Source organism: Limulus polyphemus, unplaced genomic scaffold (assembly GCF_000517525.1).
Source record: "Limulus polyphemus unplaced genomic scaffold, Limulus_polyphemus-2.1.2 Scaffold1256, whole genome shotgun sequence".
In the NCBI taxonomy this organism is placed as follows: domain Eukaryota; kingdom Metazoa; phylum Arthropoda; class Merostomata; order Xiphosura; family Limulidae; genus Limulus; species Limulus polyphemus.
Window position 1 is genome coordinate 212,577 of NW_013666866.1, and position 16,198 is coordinate 228,774.

At 32.0% G+C, this 16,198-nt stretch overlaps 1 protein-coding gene across 21 annotated transcripts in view; it reads left to right on the plus strand.

The window, feature by feature from the left end:
- The window catches only part of LOC106462807 (bromodomain-containing protein 3-like), a 129,002-nt gene extending 114,754 nt beyond the window's left edge, over window positions 1–14,248 (plus strand). For all 21 annotated transcript variants that reach the window (XM_022390161.1, XM_022390160.1, XM_022390156.1 and 18 more), the window contains 3 exons: window positions 3,879–3,970; window positions 9,459–9,612; window positions 11,459–14,248. In XM_022390161.1, the coding sequence (XP_022245869.1) occupies window positions 3,879–3,970; window positions 9,459–9,612; window positions 11,459–11,524 (312 nt within the window). In that variant the 3' untranslated portion in view covers window positions 11,525–14,248. The remainder of the gene's footprint in view (window positions 1–3,878; window positions 3,971–9,458; window positions 9,613–11,458) is intronic.
- The last annotated feature ends 1,950 nt before the right edge of the window (window positions 14,249–16,198 follow it).

Here is a 16,198-nt window from a genome sequence, read left to right on the forward strand (position 1 = left end):
ATGGATTCCTTGATTTTTCGTTTGTTTATGTTTGGTTCTTTGTTTAAAATGACTGTGTTTTTATTAGATATATTATGGTTTTTTGAGTTGCAATGGTGGAAAACATGGGATGGTTTTTTATTGTGTTCTGTGAATCTGGTTTCCAATTTTCTTCCTGTTTCTCCTATGAGGAATTCTTGGCAGTTATTGCATGTTATTTTGTAAATGACGTTGGTATTGTGTGATTCTAAATACTTTTTGTTTAGGAACAATTTTAAGTTTATATATCTGTGTGTGTGTGTGTGTGTGTGTACATATATATGTGTATGTATATAAATGTATACTGCCCCTCTGTCCATAGTTTCTCTTCGGGTTGCAGTGTCTATCTTCCTAGTCAGGAGTTCCAGGGTATATGAATGGAGGACGAATCTTCATTCTGCATCAATAATTTAGAACTTTTTGCTGTCCAACAGGCAATAGTGCAAGGTCTATATCTTTTGCAGGGGAATATCCTCATGAGACGTTTCATCAATTCTAGTGTTCTCTTAATTTTGGTTCTTTCTCTATGGGGCCTATTCCAATCATGTCAATCACCTGGCTTACCATTTTCCTGGGGTAATGGATTTCATAGCAGAATGTCAGTCTCAGTCCTCTCTTTCTCCTGAACAATTGGATTATCTGTGGTGCGGTTTTCTGATAACTTTGTTGTCATTTTGGGCCTCCTTTGTTAGCTTTTGGCCACTTATTGCTACTCAACTACAAGCTTTGGAATCTCCACTGCCTCATCCTCAAGCTTGGGTGGTAGATGCAATTGGTCCTGCTTGGATGGGATTGCACATCTATGACTTTACCTCACTTTCTCTATTACTCAGAGTTCTGGCAATATTTCGATCCTCTACATGCAAGATGTTGCTAGCCTAGATTGGCTGGTCTAGCAATGATTTCTTCTTCTACAGTTTTTTCAAGTGAGTCCACTTCTGCATCTTCCTCTTTGTTTATCTTTATTGAGGTATCCTCATCCCAACATTCTTCACCAAGACTCTTTGGGGTTTAACATCTACAGTTGCCTAAGGTGTGCCTCACAAGGAGTTTGTATCCACTTTATCAAATGGGTTCACCATATCTTGTTTTGACCTGTTTTTTACTTGGGTTTAGCTTTGTCTCCTGTCATTTAGATCTTTTCATCTCCTTTTAGCTATCCTGAACATCTGATGGTTTTAGACTCCCCAATGCTATCCAGCCTTCTTCCCAAATGGCCTTTTCTATTACTTAATCGAAATATTAAGGTGGTGTTACATGCCTTGCCTTGACTACTTTTTGAGCCTTTAGCCTCATGTACTATGTATCATCTCTTCCTTAATGGGTATTTTGTATTTGCTGACATGCTGATGTCATCAGCTGGAGTTGTTGACATATTTGTAGGACTCTTTATCTCTCCCTTTTAGTCTTTCTATACCCTGATAGGTCCTTTCTTTCTTAGTCTCTGGCCACCAGGGAAAGGAATACATCCCTCTCCACAAGTCTTTTGCTACCTATTTCTCACCTCTGCAATTAATCAAATGCTCATCATTTGTTTTGTCCTGTCAGACCCAGAGGTGTTATGTGGCTCACTCTAACTCCTTTCATGTTGTTAGTTCTTGTCTCTGTATTCTTTGGGATACTTCAGTTTCCAAAGGTTTATCCCCACTTTCTTTTTCAGGGTCCCTTACATCTTGCTTTCACTGCATCACACTCTGTTGCAAGTGTTGCCCAGACAGGTGTGCTTTTATCAATCCAATTCTGTGCTAGCAACCCATTTGACTGTACTTACTTCTGGTTGCAACAGGCTCTGTAGAAATGAGGTGTTCCATAAGACCATCTAGGCATATTACTGGATGGTATTACCATATTATCATGAACCACTACTCATGAACTATCATGAGTATACCTAAAGGGGATTCTGCCTGTCCCTGCTGATCATGGAATTGAATAAATCGGGGTTGGTTTGCTTTTAAAAATTTAGGGAAATTGGTTTACTTATTGCACTGTTCCTCAGGACTTCTCAAGACATGTTACCCCTCCAGATTCTACTAGTGGAGCTAGGGAGTCCTTACCACACCCAGTTTCCAGTCGCTGGGGTGGTGGACAGAGGCTTTTCCTTCAGAGTGTTCGAGTGTTGTTTCTCCACTCTCGGAGAAGAGGGCAAAGCTGGGAGCCCATGCAGGAGCCTACTTGTAATACCGGTTGAGATTTGATCCTATGCTATCCAGTTAGGGTGTGCTTGGCCCTTCTTATGAACAATGCTGGGTTGTATATTGTTCATTGATGGAGCTCTACTATCTCCTCATAATTTCGACCGTGAAGTGGTCCCATCCTAGGTCCTTGTTTGAATAGTGTTCAACGTCCTCTCCATAATTCCAGGAGCAAGTGGAATGCTCCTTGTCCATTTGGTTGGAGAGTAAGGATGAATGTTCATAATTACAGACTGGATGAGTTCTGTTCCTTTGGTTGAGTAAGGCATATACGATCCCATCATTCCGAGCCTGGGGTGGTGCATTTTGGACTTCTTCGGTTGGAAGAGAAAGTTTGTCCACTTCAGTGATGCTCACTTTCTCATCGTAATTCCAGTGGTTCAGAACACATCACCCTATGGCTACAAGTTGGGATCAAATCAAAAGTATATCTATATTTCACATTACGGTCCAATTGCTCTAGCCACCAATGTGGGATATAGGGACCATGACCTCTTAATTCTAACCATCAGTTGTGGAACATTGGTTATATGGTTGGTGCTGGCCTGTAATAATTACTTGTGTACTATTCCACCCTTGATACCAATATTAAATTCTAGGTGAAGAGCATACCTGTTCTGGATGTAGTGTGGTTTCCCCACTTGGGTACCACTCTTCTTTTGGTACACCCCTGTTCTACACAGATGCTTTCTGTATGGACAATGTCCTCACCGGCCCCTCCACCTTCTCATTGTGGGATTCTAGCTAAAGTGGCAGCAGAGGGTAAGTATGTTTTGGAAGTTAACGTTTTCCTAGATTGAAAATGTGTTTCCAGTAATACTTAATTCCACTGACAATCTCCCCACTAAGAGCTGGTGTTAGTGACTGGGATGGTGTAAGTCCAGAAAAAGTGATAACATTATCTGAGTGAGGTGCTTATATACAATATCGGGATAGAGGGCACATTGATGCAGAAGGAGGAATTTGCAAATTAGATATTGCCAAGGGCATTTAAGTGATGTATAAAAGACTGGAGCATGGGAAACCAATGATTAGATAGGCAAAGCCAATGTCGAGGAATAGCTAAAGTGTCAGCAGAGGTAAGTATTATTGTAAATACATGTACCAATTCTTCATTGTTATACAAAATTCTTCTGAAAGTTATATAATTCCCTTTAGAATTATGTTTGTTGGAGGGAAGGCACATTATTTCTTAGTGTATATGAGTCATATTGTATATGTGAATGTATGTCTTTTGGACTTTGGCAAAATTTCCAAAATGTAGTTTTATTTTCAAAATCTGCTAAAATTAGAATGCATACAAAAATAGCACGTAATCATCCGCATATTTAACAATGTGCCTTCCAGTGTTGTTTATGTTACTTAAGAAACAAAATGTTAAGTAAAAATTTTGGTTTTAAAATATTTGCATGAACGACTTTCTGAAGCATCTTTGTAAAAAGTGATTTTTTTAATGTATTGTTTTGAATTGTTTCCTTATTTATTCTATGTAACAGAGGTTTGATCTCTTTATTGGGAATGTTGGCAGAAATTGAGAGCTTCTTTATTTAACTATTAGTTTTCATTGGTTGAAAAATATATATGCTTCAGAGTGGGTTATTATGTTATCAACACTTTTAGCATAGATACATTATTCTTTGTTTATATACATATTTATGTGTAATTTAGCAAAGACAACTGAAGGAGCAGCAAGAGATCAGAAGGCATCAGAAAGAACAAGAAGAAAAAGAGAGGCAGCGAATAGAACGAGAGAGACAAAGGTAAGAAAAATCAGTTTATTTTTTGAAGCGCTAATCAAGAATAGAATGCTGAAATATTATTAACCCTGGTGCTTTACTGAATATAAGATAAAGCATTTACTTAAACTGCCCCTCCAAGATAATTGTGTGGACTTGTGATGATGACATTTTTGGTAACTTCTGTATTTTATTTAAAACCTGTCTGTCCAGATTCATTGCTTCCAAGGCTTTTGGAATACATAATCATCCTCTATTGCTAGGAAAATACAGCCTAAATTGTCTATCAGTGTAACAACATATGAATAAGTCTGCTTGTAGAGTGAGAAAAAAAAGAAGAGGGCAAGTTATTGTCCAATGAAACTGTAAAGAAAAAGAGAGAGAGAAGTGGACCAGAAAACAAAAATTCAATGAACAGAATATGATTTTTTTAAACTGTCTTGACTGTTGGCATTTCGTTAGTTGCCAGCTCAGAGATACTTTTCCCTTCAATTTAAAAAGTTGATATTTTTTTATGTGAAAAAACACCACGATGAGTTGATTTGCATTACTGAATGTGTTAATGAATTAAGTAACTTTCAAAAGTGTTTTGTACAATATATACAAGACCCTATAATATAATTATAGAGCTTTTAAGTTTTCTCTGGGCCCAATCTAACCTCTGGTCAACCCTACAGATGTGCATTCATCCTTGAAAATAATGTCTCAGAAGTGAACGAAAAAAATTACTAAATTACCATCTAAGCTGAGAATATACTTCACTCAAGAGATGTTAACCTTTGTTTCGACATAGAAAAAAATTTATCCAGTGTATGATAAAAGTACAACTTTACGTTTTTTAGAAAGAGTGAACTTGTGTTTATTTTCACATTTGTGAATGGTATTATTATTATTAAAACAATTACAATATTTATTATGTCTCTGCAGAGAGACATATTGTTTTTCTATTATTTCTTCTTCTTCCAAACACTTTTCAATCCATTGCCATTCCATCATTTCGTGGCGGATTGGCTTCAAACTTGGTAGGGTTATGACTTGGTCCAATATACTCAAACACTTCTAATTTTTTTGATTTATGCCTTTTTAAGGAGGGTATGGGTCAAATGTCAAACAACCCAAAAATATATATTTTAGGCTCTTGTGCAGATATATTTAATTTTGGGGGTTTTGGTCAATTACTTGGCTGCATTTTGACCAACTTTGAGAAAATTCAATTTGGGGTTTTCGTGAACTATTCTTGTGTATGTCAACCAACTTACATGGAATCTGGCACAAAGATACCTTCTTGCAAATCGAAAGCAGTGGTGTAGACAGTTTTAGATTTGTCTGTGTTTTTCACAATTTTTCTCATGTCAAAATGGGCCATGTTGGAATTTCCTGGCAGAGACGTTGACTTCGCCTGCAAATGTTAGTCTCTTTAATTCAGTTTTAAAACTCTGTTGATCTTAATTTTATTGATGCAGTAAAGTCTAAATAATTACAGTTGTATGAGCTTCATCAGTAAAATTTTTGATTAAATGGATTTTAGAGTGAATGGTACAAAATAGCACACAATCCAGAAAATTAGTTTATGGTATACGGTAACTCCAGACGTATATTTATGATTCTGTTTTGAACTATCTAATTAAGATGATCTTGAACCACAATAATATTTGTCTATGTACTACAAAAAAATCCTGACATGTTTCTAAAAGGTGATTTTTTTTTTTTTCCTTGTGCAATTTCTTCTTTTTGTATTAGTTATGTGGCAAGACTGAAAAATAACAAATGTTTTCTGTATAACATCTGGAGAAAAAAAAATGTTTAAATTTAGCTCACAATTTTCTAACATAGTGTTTTTATTATTTGAACTAAAAAAAGAAACCATTCTAGGTTTCAAACTAAACATGTGTTTTTTTTATTACTTATGCACATTACCCAGTGATATCTCTGGGTCAGGTGTTGCTCAAAATCATTCAACTTCAAGATTATTGAACTTTCATTAATTTGTTTTAAAATAAAATGTTTCTCTTTCATATCTGATTTCCTTCTTTCACTTATTAACTTAAATAAAATAAATCTGATATTTTTAGTGGTGTTCCATTATATTTCACAACATATCATCAGAACATAGAATACTTTGTAATAAGACTAATATTAAGTACTCTCATTGGAGAATAATATTGCATAGCAAGAGTGTTTGAATATTATATCATTATAGAATGACCTTTTTCATTTTATAGAATGATGATTTTTAACAGGACTGGTTGGATATCTTTGTTTTTTCTTATAAGTACCTGCACATGTGCTTCTTCATAATTGGAATTTGTGCATACCTGATAAGCACTGTCATCCTAATACTTCAACTGTCATATAGTATGCCATGTTGCCACTTCAGCACTTATTTCCACTGACTTGATAAATCATCAAGATCGTTATCATGATAGATCTCTCTCGTTTTTATATGTGGGTTGGTTTGTGATACAGTGTTTAGAAGTTGACTAGTCTGTGCCCTAAACCTTGGATATTAAGGCAAGTGTAACAGGCATATGAGCAGCCCGTGGGCCTTGTCCTTGGGTTCAATTTTACACTCGTTACAGAGAAATTTATTTGGATTTTGGCTTGTGATGTCACGAGCAGAGCACACAAGCCACCAACTTGAGGAAGTTTACATGTGGAATAATGAACTCACTCAGAGATGGCAGAATACAAATCAAATAACTTATTTATTTATTTATACACTATTGAGCATTTCATTTATGTCGAAACTCTCAAGGTTATCGTGAAACAACACTATCTCTAAGTCATTGAGGTCTTTGTTTTGAAGATCAAGGTTTTCATTAATAAGGCCTTTTATTATGTTCAGTAACATAGACACAACATTAGTTAAGTGATCAACTAAATTAACATGAAATCCCGTCGGTCGTAATTTGTATAACTGTATTAACAATTCCTTTAAGATATTTTTAAGTAATTCCATTTTAAGCATTTTCAAATTTACTATTTCTTTAGTACAGTTAACCCTTCCATTATGGGCTGGGTGGAATCCACCCAACTCATAACCACAAAAGTATCTATGAAAGTAATTATACTATGATTTTTGATAATATATATATATACATCTTCACAAAATTTTGCAAAAGTTGGTAAACATTACAAGGTTTTCTTACACAAAATATCAGGTTTTTAAATTAAGTATTAAGATTTTTTAATTAAAGATGTTCTTGTAAACCTTTTCTTTCAGAATGTTGACTACCCAACATGCAAAGCAATTTTGATTTTAAGATTAAAAATACTTTAATGCATTAGAACATTTTAAAATTTCACATGCAAAATCTTTATAATCTCCAAATAATTACCAAATTTGTTTTAGAAAAAACTTTATATTTTATTTGTTATTTTCACTATTGTATATCTGTACGGGTTGGTTCGATTTGACTGACTTCATAATCTCAATAAGAAATTAGGAAAAAAATATAAATTATGTTTTTTTCATTCTAGAATGACTACAGATTATAACACGAAAACACGTATGTTTAGTTTAAATAGCTTTAATCTTATAACATTATACATTTATATATGTCTATTACTTTTATTATATTGACCTTTCAGTCATGTCTGGCTAACAACACAGAAATTACAATGATGAGGCTCATATGCATTTGTGTTACCATATCCAATAATATATAACTGACCTTTAGTTTTTACAAAGTGACCTGTCTTGGCTGTGTTTTAGTGGATTAGTATTTTGTCAAATATAGTCACATTTCAATTATTATATATTATTACTAGTTACAGTTAAGTTCTTAAACTTATTTTTCTTAAAACATAGAACAGTAAATAAAGAAGTAAAGCAAACAGTTATCTCTTCTAATTACGACCTATGTACTCGTTTGCCACATGTCATAGGTTGCTAAGCCTTATGAAATTCTGCACATGGAGGATGTAAAAAAGAAAATTTTTTTTAGGTTTTTATATACATTTTAAATAACCAAAAAATCATAAATTACTATATCGATATCATAGAAGTCCACTATAATTTATCAAGCTCAGTAACTAAGTTGTATTTGTGTCTACAAAAATATGAAATTTCAAGCTCACTAAAGATTTACCTTATCGTTTGAAATCTTGTGTGAAAAGAATGAAATTAACACAATAACACATCAAAATGGCTGAGAAAACCACTGGGGGGACATTCTGATCTTTTAATTGGTTATTCATGTCATTTGTAGAAGGAATTGTATATAAGGGACCATTTCCAATAATGGAAAGAAGTGGGCTGGGGGGGCCACTGTGTTTGATTTAGTACATGAGCAATATCTTGGCAAATAGAAAAGATAAGACCTTCTTATTTTATATTGTAGCTTGTCAATATTGGTAGTTTGAGTTCCTAATTCATACGAAACTATAGACTGAGTATTTTGACTTCACAAACATCTAATTTGAACCAGTGCTGCATTCAACATATCACGTGACACACAAAAATTGATGTTTAACCATGTTTTTTAAATATTAACTAATGTATAATACTAAAATTTGAATTATAATCTACAATTTTATACCAAACTTAATGACATAAATTCATAAATAGTACTTCAATAAAATTTTGAATGTAAGTCAATAAACATGATGACGTGGCTTTTGACATGTGACCCGTCATGATAGGTTAATGTTCATCACTATTTTCTCATTATGCATGATACACTATTGAACCTTAACCTAGTGCACTAGGAAATATACATCCCAGCTGCAGTGAAAGGGTTACATAAACACTGTTAGACTAAATCAGAAATAGCATACTAACCAAGAGTTTGTGCAACAAACATCTTGTAGATTCAAGAGTCAGAACAATTCCCCGGAGCAATTTCAGATTTTGAGTCAGAAGCACAGAATTATATACACAATTTTTAGTGTTTTTCCAATTGTTCAAGAAGTTTAGCAGATCTACATTTAAAAGTAGTTTTTTAACATGATTGATACAAGTAGGATCTTCTATCAACAAGTGGACTATTTCATCAGACTGTAACCAAAATCCACTTTGTTAATGGGCTTTACAGAAATTATTTCAGTTCCTTATCTTTGGTAAAATCACCCAAGACAACTTGGGCGTATCGAAACAAACCATGTAACTCGTGTCTCTTCACTAAGATTGATTCATCCATGGATTTTCCTTGTCATCCCATTAATTATTTTTGGTAATATTGATTCATTTTTTAAGGAGCTTTATTTAAACAATTGGAGTATTATCTCAATATATCAAGTCTGTCTGGCACTGGAGTCTGTAGCTGTGAGGTTTCTCGCTTCTAGGTCAAGACATGGAATATGTCCCAGGCTAACTCCTGTGATGGGCTTCAAGCCTGTATCTTCCTTATTTGGTAGTGTTGTTCACTAGTGTCCAGGTTTTTTATATAACATTTTCATTCTGCTGCTTTCTTCATACTGTACATTATATACATAAAAAAAATAAAATGTACTTCTTGAAAAACCTTTAAATATGTATATACTTAGTATTTGTATTCCACAAATTCACTAGGGAAAAAGAAGAAGAGGAGGCTTTGGAAAGGCTGCGAAAAGCTCGACAACAGGAGCAAACAGAAGAAAAGGCACAGCAAAATGATTCTCAACAGGCTAACAATGAGCGAGAGAGGCAAAGACTACGAGAGCAAGAGAGGAGACGAAGAGAGGCTGTAAGTTCTTTCTATTCTTTTTGTGATTTGTACCCCAAAGATTGTACATAAATTGGGCCTCATGTGAATCTCTTTGTGTAGGCTTCTTTCAGCTTCAGTACCTTGAAAATATCAATTATTTCAGAAAATATGATAATAAAAATATCAATCCATTTACAGCGTGAATAATGTTACTTTGGACTAAGGCCATTGTATGTTTTTTTTATCTTCTCAATTAATGCCCCAATAGCTCATCAGTATACTTGAGAGTGTATGATGCTAAAATGTGGAGCTTGATCCCTGCAATGGGCACAATGCAGATAGCTCATTGTGCAACTTTGTGCTTGAACAAACAAACCTCTCATTTAAATGTATAAAAACTGTTCACCTACAGGATACTAAACATCGAAAATTCATTATCAAAGTGAACATATTTTCAACACTGATGTTTATCATAAGTGTATAAAGAACTTATTACTATAATTTAGAATAAAAATTTTAAAAAGTAATCATAGTATAACAAACAACTGATATAGAATCAAAAATAAAGATATTTTGAGAATTTGTATTTCAACCGAGCAATTTTGTTTTCTCATTTTATTATTATTATTATATACCACATTGTTTTAACAATAGTTTTCAGAAATACTTTTGAAAGGTGCCTATTATCATAAGTAAAAACAGTTTAATGTTCCTCAATAAAAACTCACTGGGAAAAATATGTTTAATTGATATGTGGTAATCAAACCTTTCTTACTTTCAAATATTTAGAGATATTCTCTTTGGGAGTAGATGTAATATTTTTTTTTTTTTCTAATGAACTATAGCTACCAAAAACAATATATTTGTATCCAGATTATCATGTAACAAAATCTCCAAATCTCTTATATAATGATTTAATTTTTTTTCTAAGAACTATACCTACCAAAAACAATATATTTGTATCCAGATTATCACATAACAAAATATCTTATATAATAATTTTTATTTTTTCAATGAACTATAGCTACCAAAAACAATATATTTGTATCCAGATTATCACATAAAAAAATCTCAAAATCTCTTATATAATGATTTAATTTTTTTTTTCTATGAACTATAGCTACCAATAACAATATATTTGTATCCAGATTATCACATTAAATCTCCAAATCTCTTGCTGTATTTTTCAAGGGATATGGAACATTTTTAATCTAACATAAACAACAACAATGAACACGCAAACACACACAAAAAGGATCTTTTCTGAGTTTCACTTGTCTTTTGACAAGATGTCATTAATTTGCAACAAACTGTTTAGAAAAATTGAATTTGTGAAAAGTCACATTTTTTACATTATGTTTAATTTTTGACCCTACAAATACCTAACCTATTGGTATGTGAATGAAAGTCAAATTGTTTTTAGACTACATTAAATAGTTTGGAAAAGTTATTTGATATTTTTTATCAAGTCTGTTGAAAAGAAGACATAAAGAAGCACAACAGAAGTTAAGTTCACTGTCATAAGGTTGGCTAAATTAGTACAGTTGCTTTTGACTGATAGAGAATAATTGAACTTGTATAGCTTCATAAAAAGGAAACTTGTTATTCATTTATAAATAATTTTCTTACTCCTTACTTATAAGTGATTATTATATTTATTAGTTTAGCTAATAAACCATTTTTTAAGCAGAAGTTAGCACAAAAGTTTGAGAGGAAAATAAAGATTCAACTTCCTCATTTATTTTGTTCTTTGGTGGGGAGTTTACGTTCATAGAAATAATTATTTATAAAAGTAAGAAGCATTATTATGATAATATTTTCATTGCTAGAATTAATTTATCAGCACAAAGAATAACAATAATTGATATACCAATGTGTATTTTAGATGGCGAGACAGATTGATATGAATAGGCAGAGTGACATCATGGCAACATTTGAGGAGAACCTATGAATGACAGTAATAAACAAAAGACTCGGGTTTCTGTGGAGTGACCTTTTGAAGAAAGAAATAATCTGAGATCATTATCCTTTCTTAGTGTCCGAGATATTGCAAGATTTTTTGTTTTATATAAACAAGATTGGAAGTAAGAACCAATTGAAATCAGTGGTTGTTACTTTAAAAATATAGCAGTCTAGGAAAAAATGAGAGCAGTCCACTATTTATATGTATTTGCAGCATGTGACATTGATAAAATTATATATACCCATAGACACTTGATCCAAATATAACCATTGGGTGTGCATACAAGAGTGCTGATATCAGGCGCAGAGATATAAAACATTTTAGGTTATATTAAAGTACTTGAGAAATAAGAATCTTGGCTTTTTGATTAAAGTTTTTCTCTAATTAAAGGTGTAAAGTAATCGTATGAGTTACACTCTGTGGAATTTTAATTTGAAAAGTAAAAAGGTTGTAGGCATGTAACTTTTTTTTAATGTTGTTTTTGGTTTATTGATAAAAAATATATGCACATTAATGTTTATAATGCATTTCAGTTAGGATTTGATCTGTGGTCAACTTGTGATAACTAGTTTGTGGATCATACTTTTTTAATGATCTATTCAGGAACTAAATCATCAGCTACAACATATGCAAGAAATACAATGTAAATATATATAAAGAACCTGTTAGATGACATTGATTTAAAAACACATCTGTTGAATTATTAAACTCATATTTAACAATAAGTGATTTCTATACAAATTATCAGTAATAGTCATTCATTCATTTCTAGATGTAACCTGAAATTATGTTGCAAAAATAACTCCTGTGTGTTAGATATAGTGAACTTGTTTTATGTCGTATCCAAAATAACCATTTATTTGAAACTGACAAAAGGGGCTTCTGTGTATATAATATCATTTGTTGTATGTGTGCAAATATGTACACAGATCAAGGCAAATATCCATGTGCTTTATCACCAAAAGTTGCTGTGCAGGCTTAAAAATATCTCTTATTCGTAGCTCTAAAAGGTTTGGATTTTATCATATCAAGACATTTAAAAAAAAAGAAAGTTACATAAACCTTCTTGATATTGTCTTTTAGTAATAATTACTAGTATTAATTGTTCACTGTTGTTTTTTTTATAAACAGTTTGTTTTGTGTAAAGACGGTGTCAATCACATATTAGTATAGATGTTTAAGAACAACATGTATATATAGCATGAACCAGCAAAATAAAATTTCTATGTACTGTGTAACATTATTAATAGAATTTAAGAGGTGTAAATTCTGAAATATGATGCTTCATGTGAGTTTTGCATCACACCACAGTACCGTTTATATATGTATATAGTAACAATAATAAAACAGAATGAAAAACCATGTTTACAGAAATCCTATATTGTAGTCGCAAGGATTAAATTAATCAGTGAAGTGTGAATACTGCCATTGAAACATCATACATTAATATATCTTTGAAAATAATACCCAGATTAAATGTAAAAGAATATAGTTAGTGTATGGAATATGCATACCACTATGGTTAATTATATGGAAGGTTTTATGCACTCTTTTGTTTCCTTCTCTTAACACTTTGGACTATAGTGTTTTAAATTTGGGATTGCTGACAGATAATTGTAAATATGAGAGATTTAGCGGTAGTTTGTGCTCACTTAGTTTATGCAGTCACTTGAAAGCATTCCAGACTCAATAATACATTTTTATTTAGTTATTTGAATGAAACAATAATTCAGTTACAGAACACCATAATAAGGTTGGTCTCCTTTTGACATGCTCTGTCATTTTAAGCTTTTTTCTTGTGTAAATATAGGTATTTTTAATTCAAATAATTGTATTTCTGTGTTTACCCTTTAGAATAGAGTATGATATTTGTCACTTTTTCTAAAAAATAATAAAAAAATGTGAGTTTGATTAGCTGTAAACGTGGATGTTTATTACTTAAAATATGCATGAACAATCTTCCATGGTGTTTTATTTAACTGTGTTTTCTAGATATACCATATTTCAGTGTAATATAGTAGTTAGAAGATCAGTAAAAATAAAAAAGTTTTTGTTTCCTTGATATACCATTTATCATTTTTGTTTTAGTAATACCAGTTTTGTAGAATGTTTAGTTAGGTATGATTGATTAATTGTTTTGTATGTTAAACTAGGAAAACAGTGTGCACACTGAGTAAGTATCACACAGAACATGTTATAATGTTAATGTTCTATGGAGAATCTAAGTAACAAGTGGTTTTTTGGTGTTTGATTCATCATTATTTTTCCATTGTTGTATATCAAGTAGATTTTTTCTTTGATGCATTTCAAATGTTATGTTCACACTTCTCTAATATGAAGTTCTTGATTTGAAAATGTGTGAGAAAAAAAAAGACATCACATCTTACAGCAGTAGTTATAAGAGATATCGACTGTTGGTTTCCTTAATTTATTTGTAAAGGTGTAAAAAAATGTGTTTGGACTTACTTGTAAATACTTACTCATCACTTAACTAATCTTAAGAACATGACATTCATGAAAGAAAGTTTGATATGATTTCAGTACATTGTTCTGAAAGTTTTTAGATATAAAAAGGAATTCACAAAGGAAATATGAAAATGTCTGACCTGTGTTTCTTTGCCTCTTTTACGAATTTATTGTTTCTTGAGTATGGTAAGGAATTGACATACATGGAATATCGTATTCATCATATTAAAGAACTTGGATATGTTATGCTGAACAATTGTGTTTATATACCATAGTCAAAAGCTATTTGATCACAAGAAAATAACAAAGAATTTTTTTTCCTTAAAAAAAATATAAAAAAGGTATAGTTTCAACTTAAAAAATAAAGACATTTTTGAAAATCAAACTTTAAATGACTAGTGTTTCCATTCTGGATTCCCCAGTAAATGATAAAATTATCTTATGAGTTGATAAAAAAAAAATATTTATTTAGTATTACATTTATAAACCCACAAATAACAATATGAGATAAATAGTGATCACTAGTATTTTTTTTTAATATAACATCTGAAATGTAAAAGTGCTTTTAAATAATGATTTTGATTTTGCTTCCAGATTTAATTTTCTGCTTCTAAATTAATACATTTTGTATATATATATCACAATCCAAAAAGTTAACTTTTACTTAAAATCTTTGCTTAAACATTAAGAAAGTACAGGATGACCCTGCGTGATAATAACCAAGTTATTTAAAACACATCAATAGTAACAAAGAACAAGAATGCATGTAAAATCAATGTGTATTTAGTACGAAATTTATGAGAAGCAATTTAGTATTTTTTTCTAAATATAAAAGATTTGGCTTTGGAGCCCAATGACTGGCATGTGTAATAAGTTTGTCACACACACAGAGACTTTGAAATATGTTGAGGCAGTTATCAACAGCGGATTTAGCGGTCATAATGTCCAAAAGAATGAGTATCAGACTGTTTCATAATTGCCACAGGAAGCAATTTGGAGTGGTCAAGCCATTGCCACAGCTAAACAATGTGTGTAAACCATGCCAATTCTAGGGTGGTCTGGGGGCATACCCTCCAGAGAATGTTCGAAAATTTAATGCTACGAGATTGAATAATTAGCCATTTTAACTATAAATACTGCACATATTAAAGAAAGCAAGTTTTACAGCCCTTTTTTATATAAAATATATTGGCTGTTAACACAGTTGGGGCATGCCATGTGGTTAGGGCGCTCGACTCACAATCTGAGGGTCTCGGGTTCGAATCCGCGTCACACCAAACATACTCGTCCTTTCAGACGTGGGGGCGTTATATAGTTATATATCGTTGGTAAAATAGCCCAAGGGTTGGCGGTGGGTGGTCTTACACTGCTAAATTAGGGACGGCTAGCGCATAGAGCCCTCGTGGTGGCCAACTGTGGTAGGAGTGTTGTGTGATTGGGTAGAAAAAGAATGATGGCCATTTACAATTTCCTTTTCATCCTTGTCTTTCTTCAAAAAGAAAAAAAAGACAGAGAGAGAGAAACGCATTGGTTGTTGGAAGTTAATTGATGTTTACAGAATTTTAAACATGTGACATATTACAGCAAGAATAAAGGTTAAAAATTTGGTTTAACAGCATTGAGGAGATTTTGCCGAAATCATGCCTTAAAAAAGCCACCATCTTTTGAAGATAGAAAACTGTTAAACTTCCACAAGAAGAATATGTTATTGAATTTAAAGTTTCATTAAAATAGAACTAATATATTTTTGTAACATACCCGCAAAGCTAGAACATTTTAATATATTAATAGGTACAGTCATGATGTCAGAAAAACACGTAGGTTCAAGAAATTTTGATACAAAACTGTCCCTGATAAAAAAAAAAATAGCGCTCGGTTTATCATTTAATAGGTACAGTTTTCCTGTTACTTTAAAAGTAATTTGACTATATTTCATATATTAAATATTAATCAAAACGAACTAGGTCTACCGGTTACTTTAGCTGTATATTTTGCATCATTACATGGATAAGTTACTCACCTCAAAGTGGATGATAATTGTTGTGACTTGACATTTTACAGCTTTATTCTGGACATACATTTTATCAAACTTAAATATTCTAGAAGCATTGTTGGCATAGCTATGACTACAATATAACAACAATCGAGAATTCTAAAAAAATAATAATATGGGACAAGTAATTGATTTAAAATGGA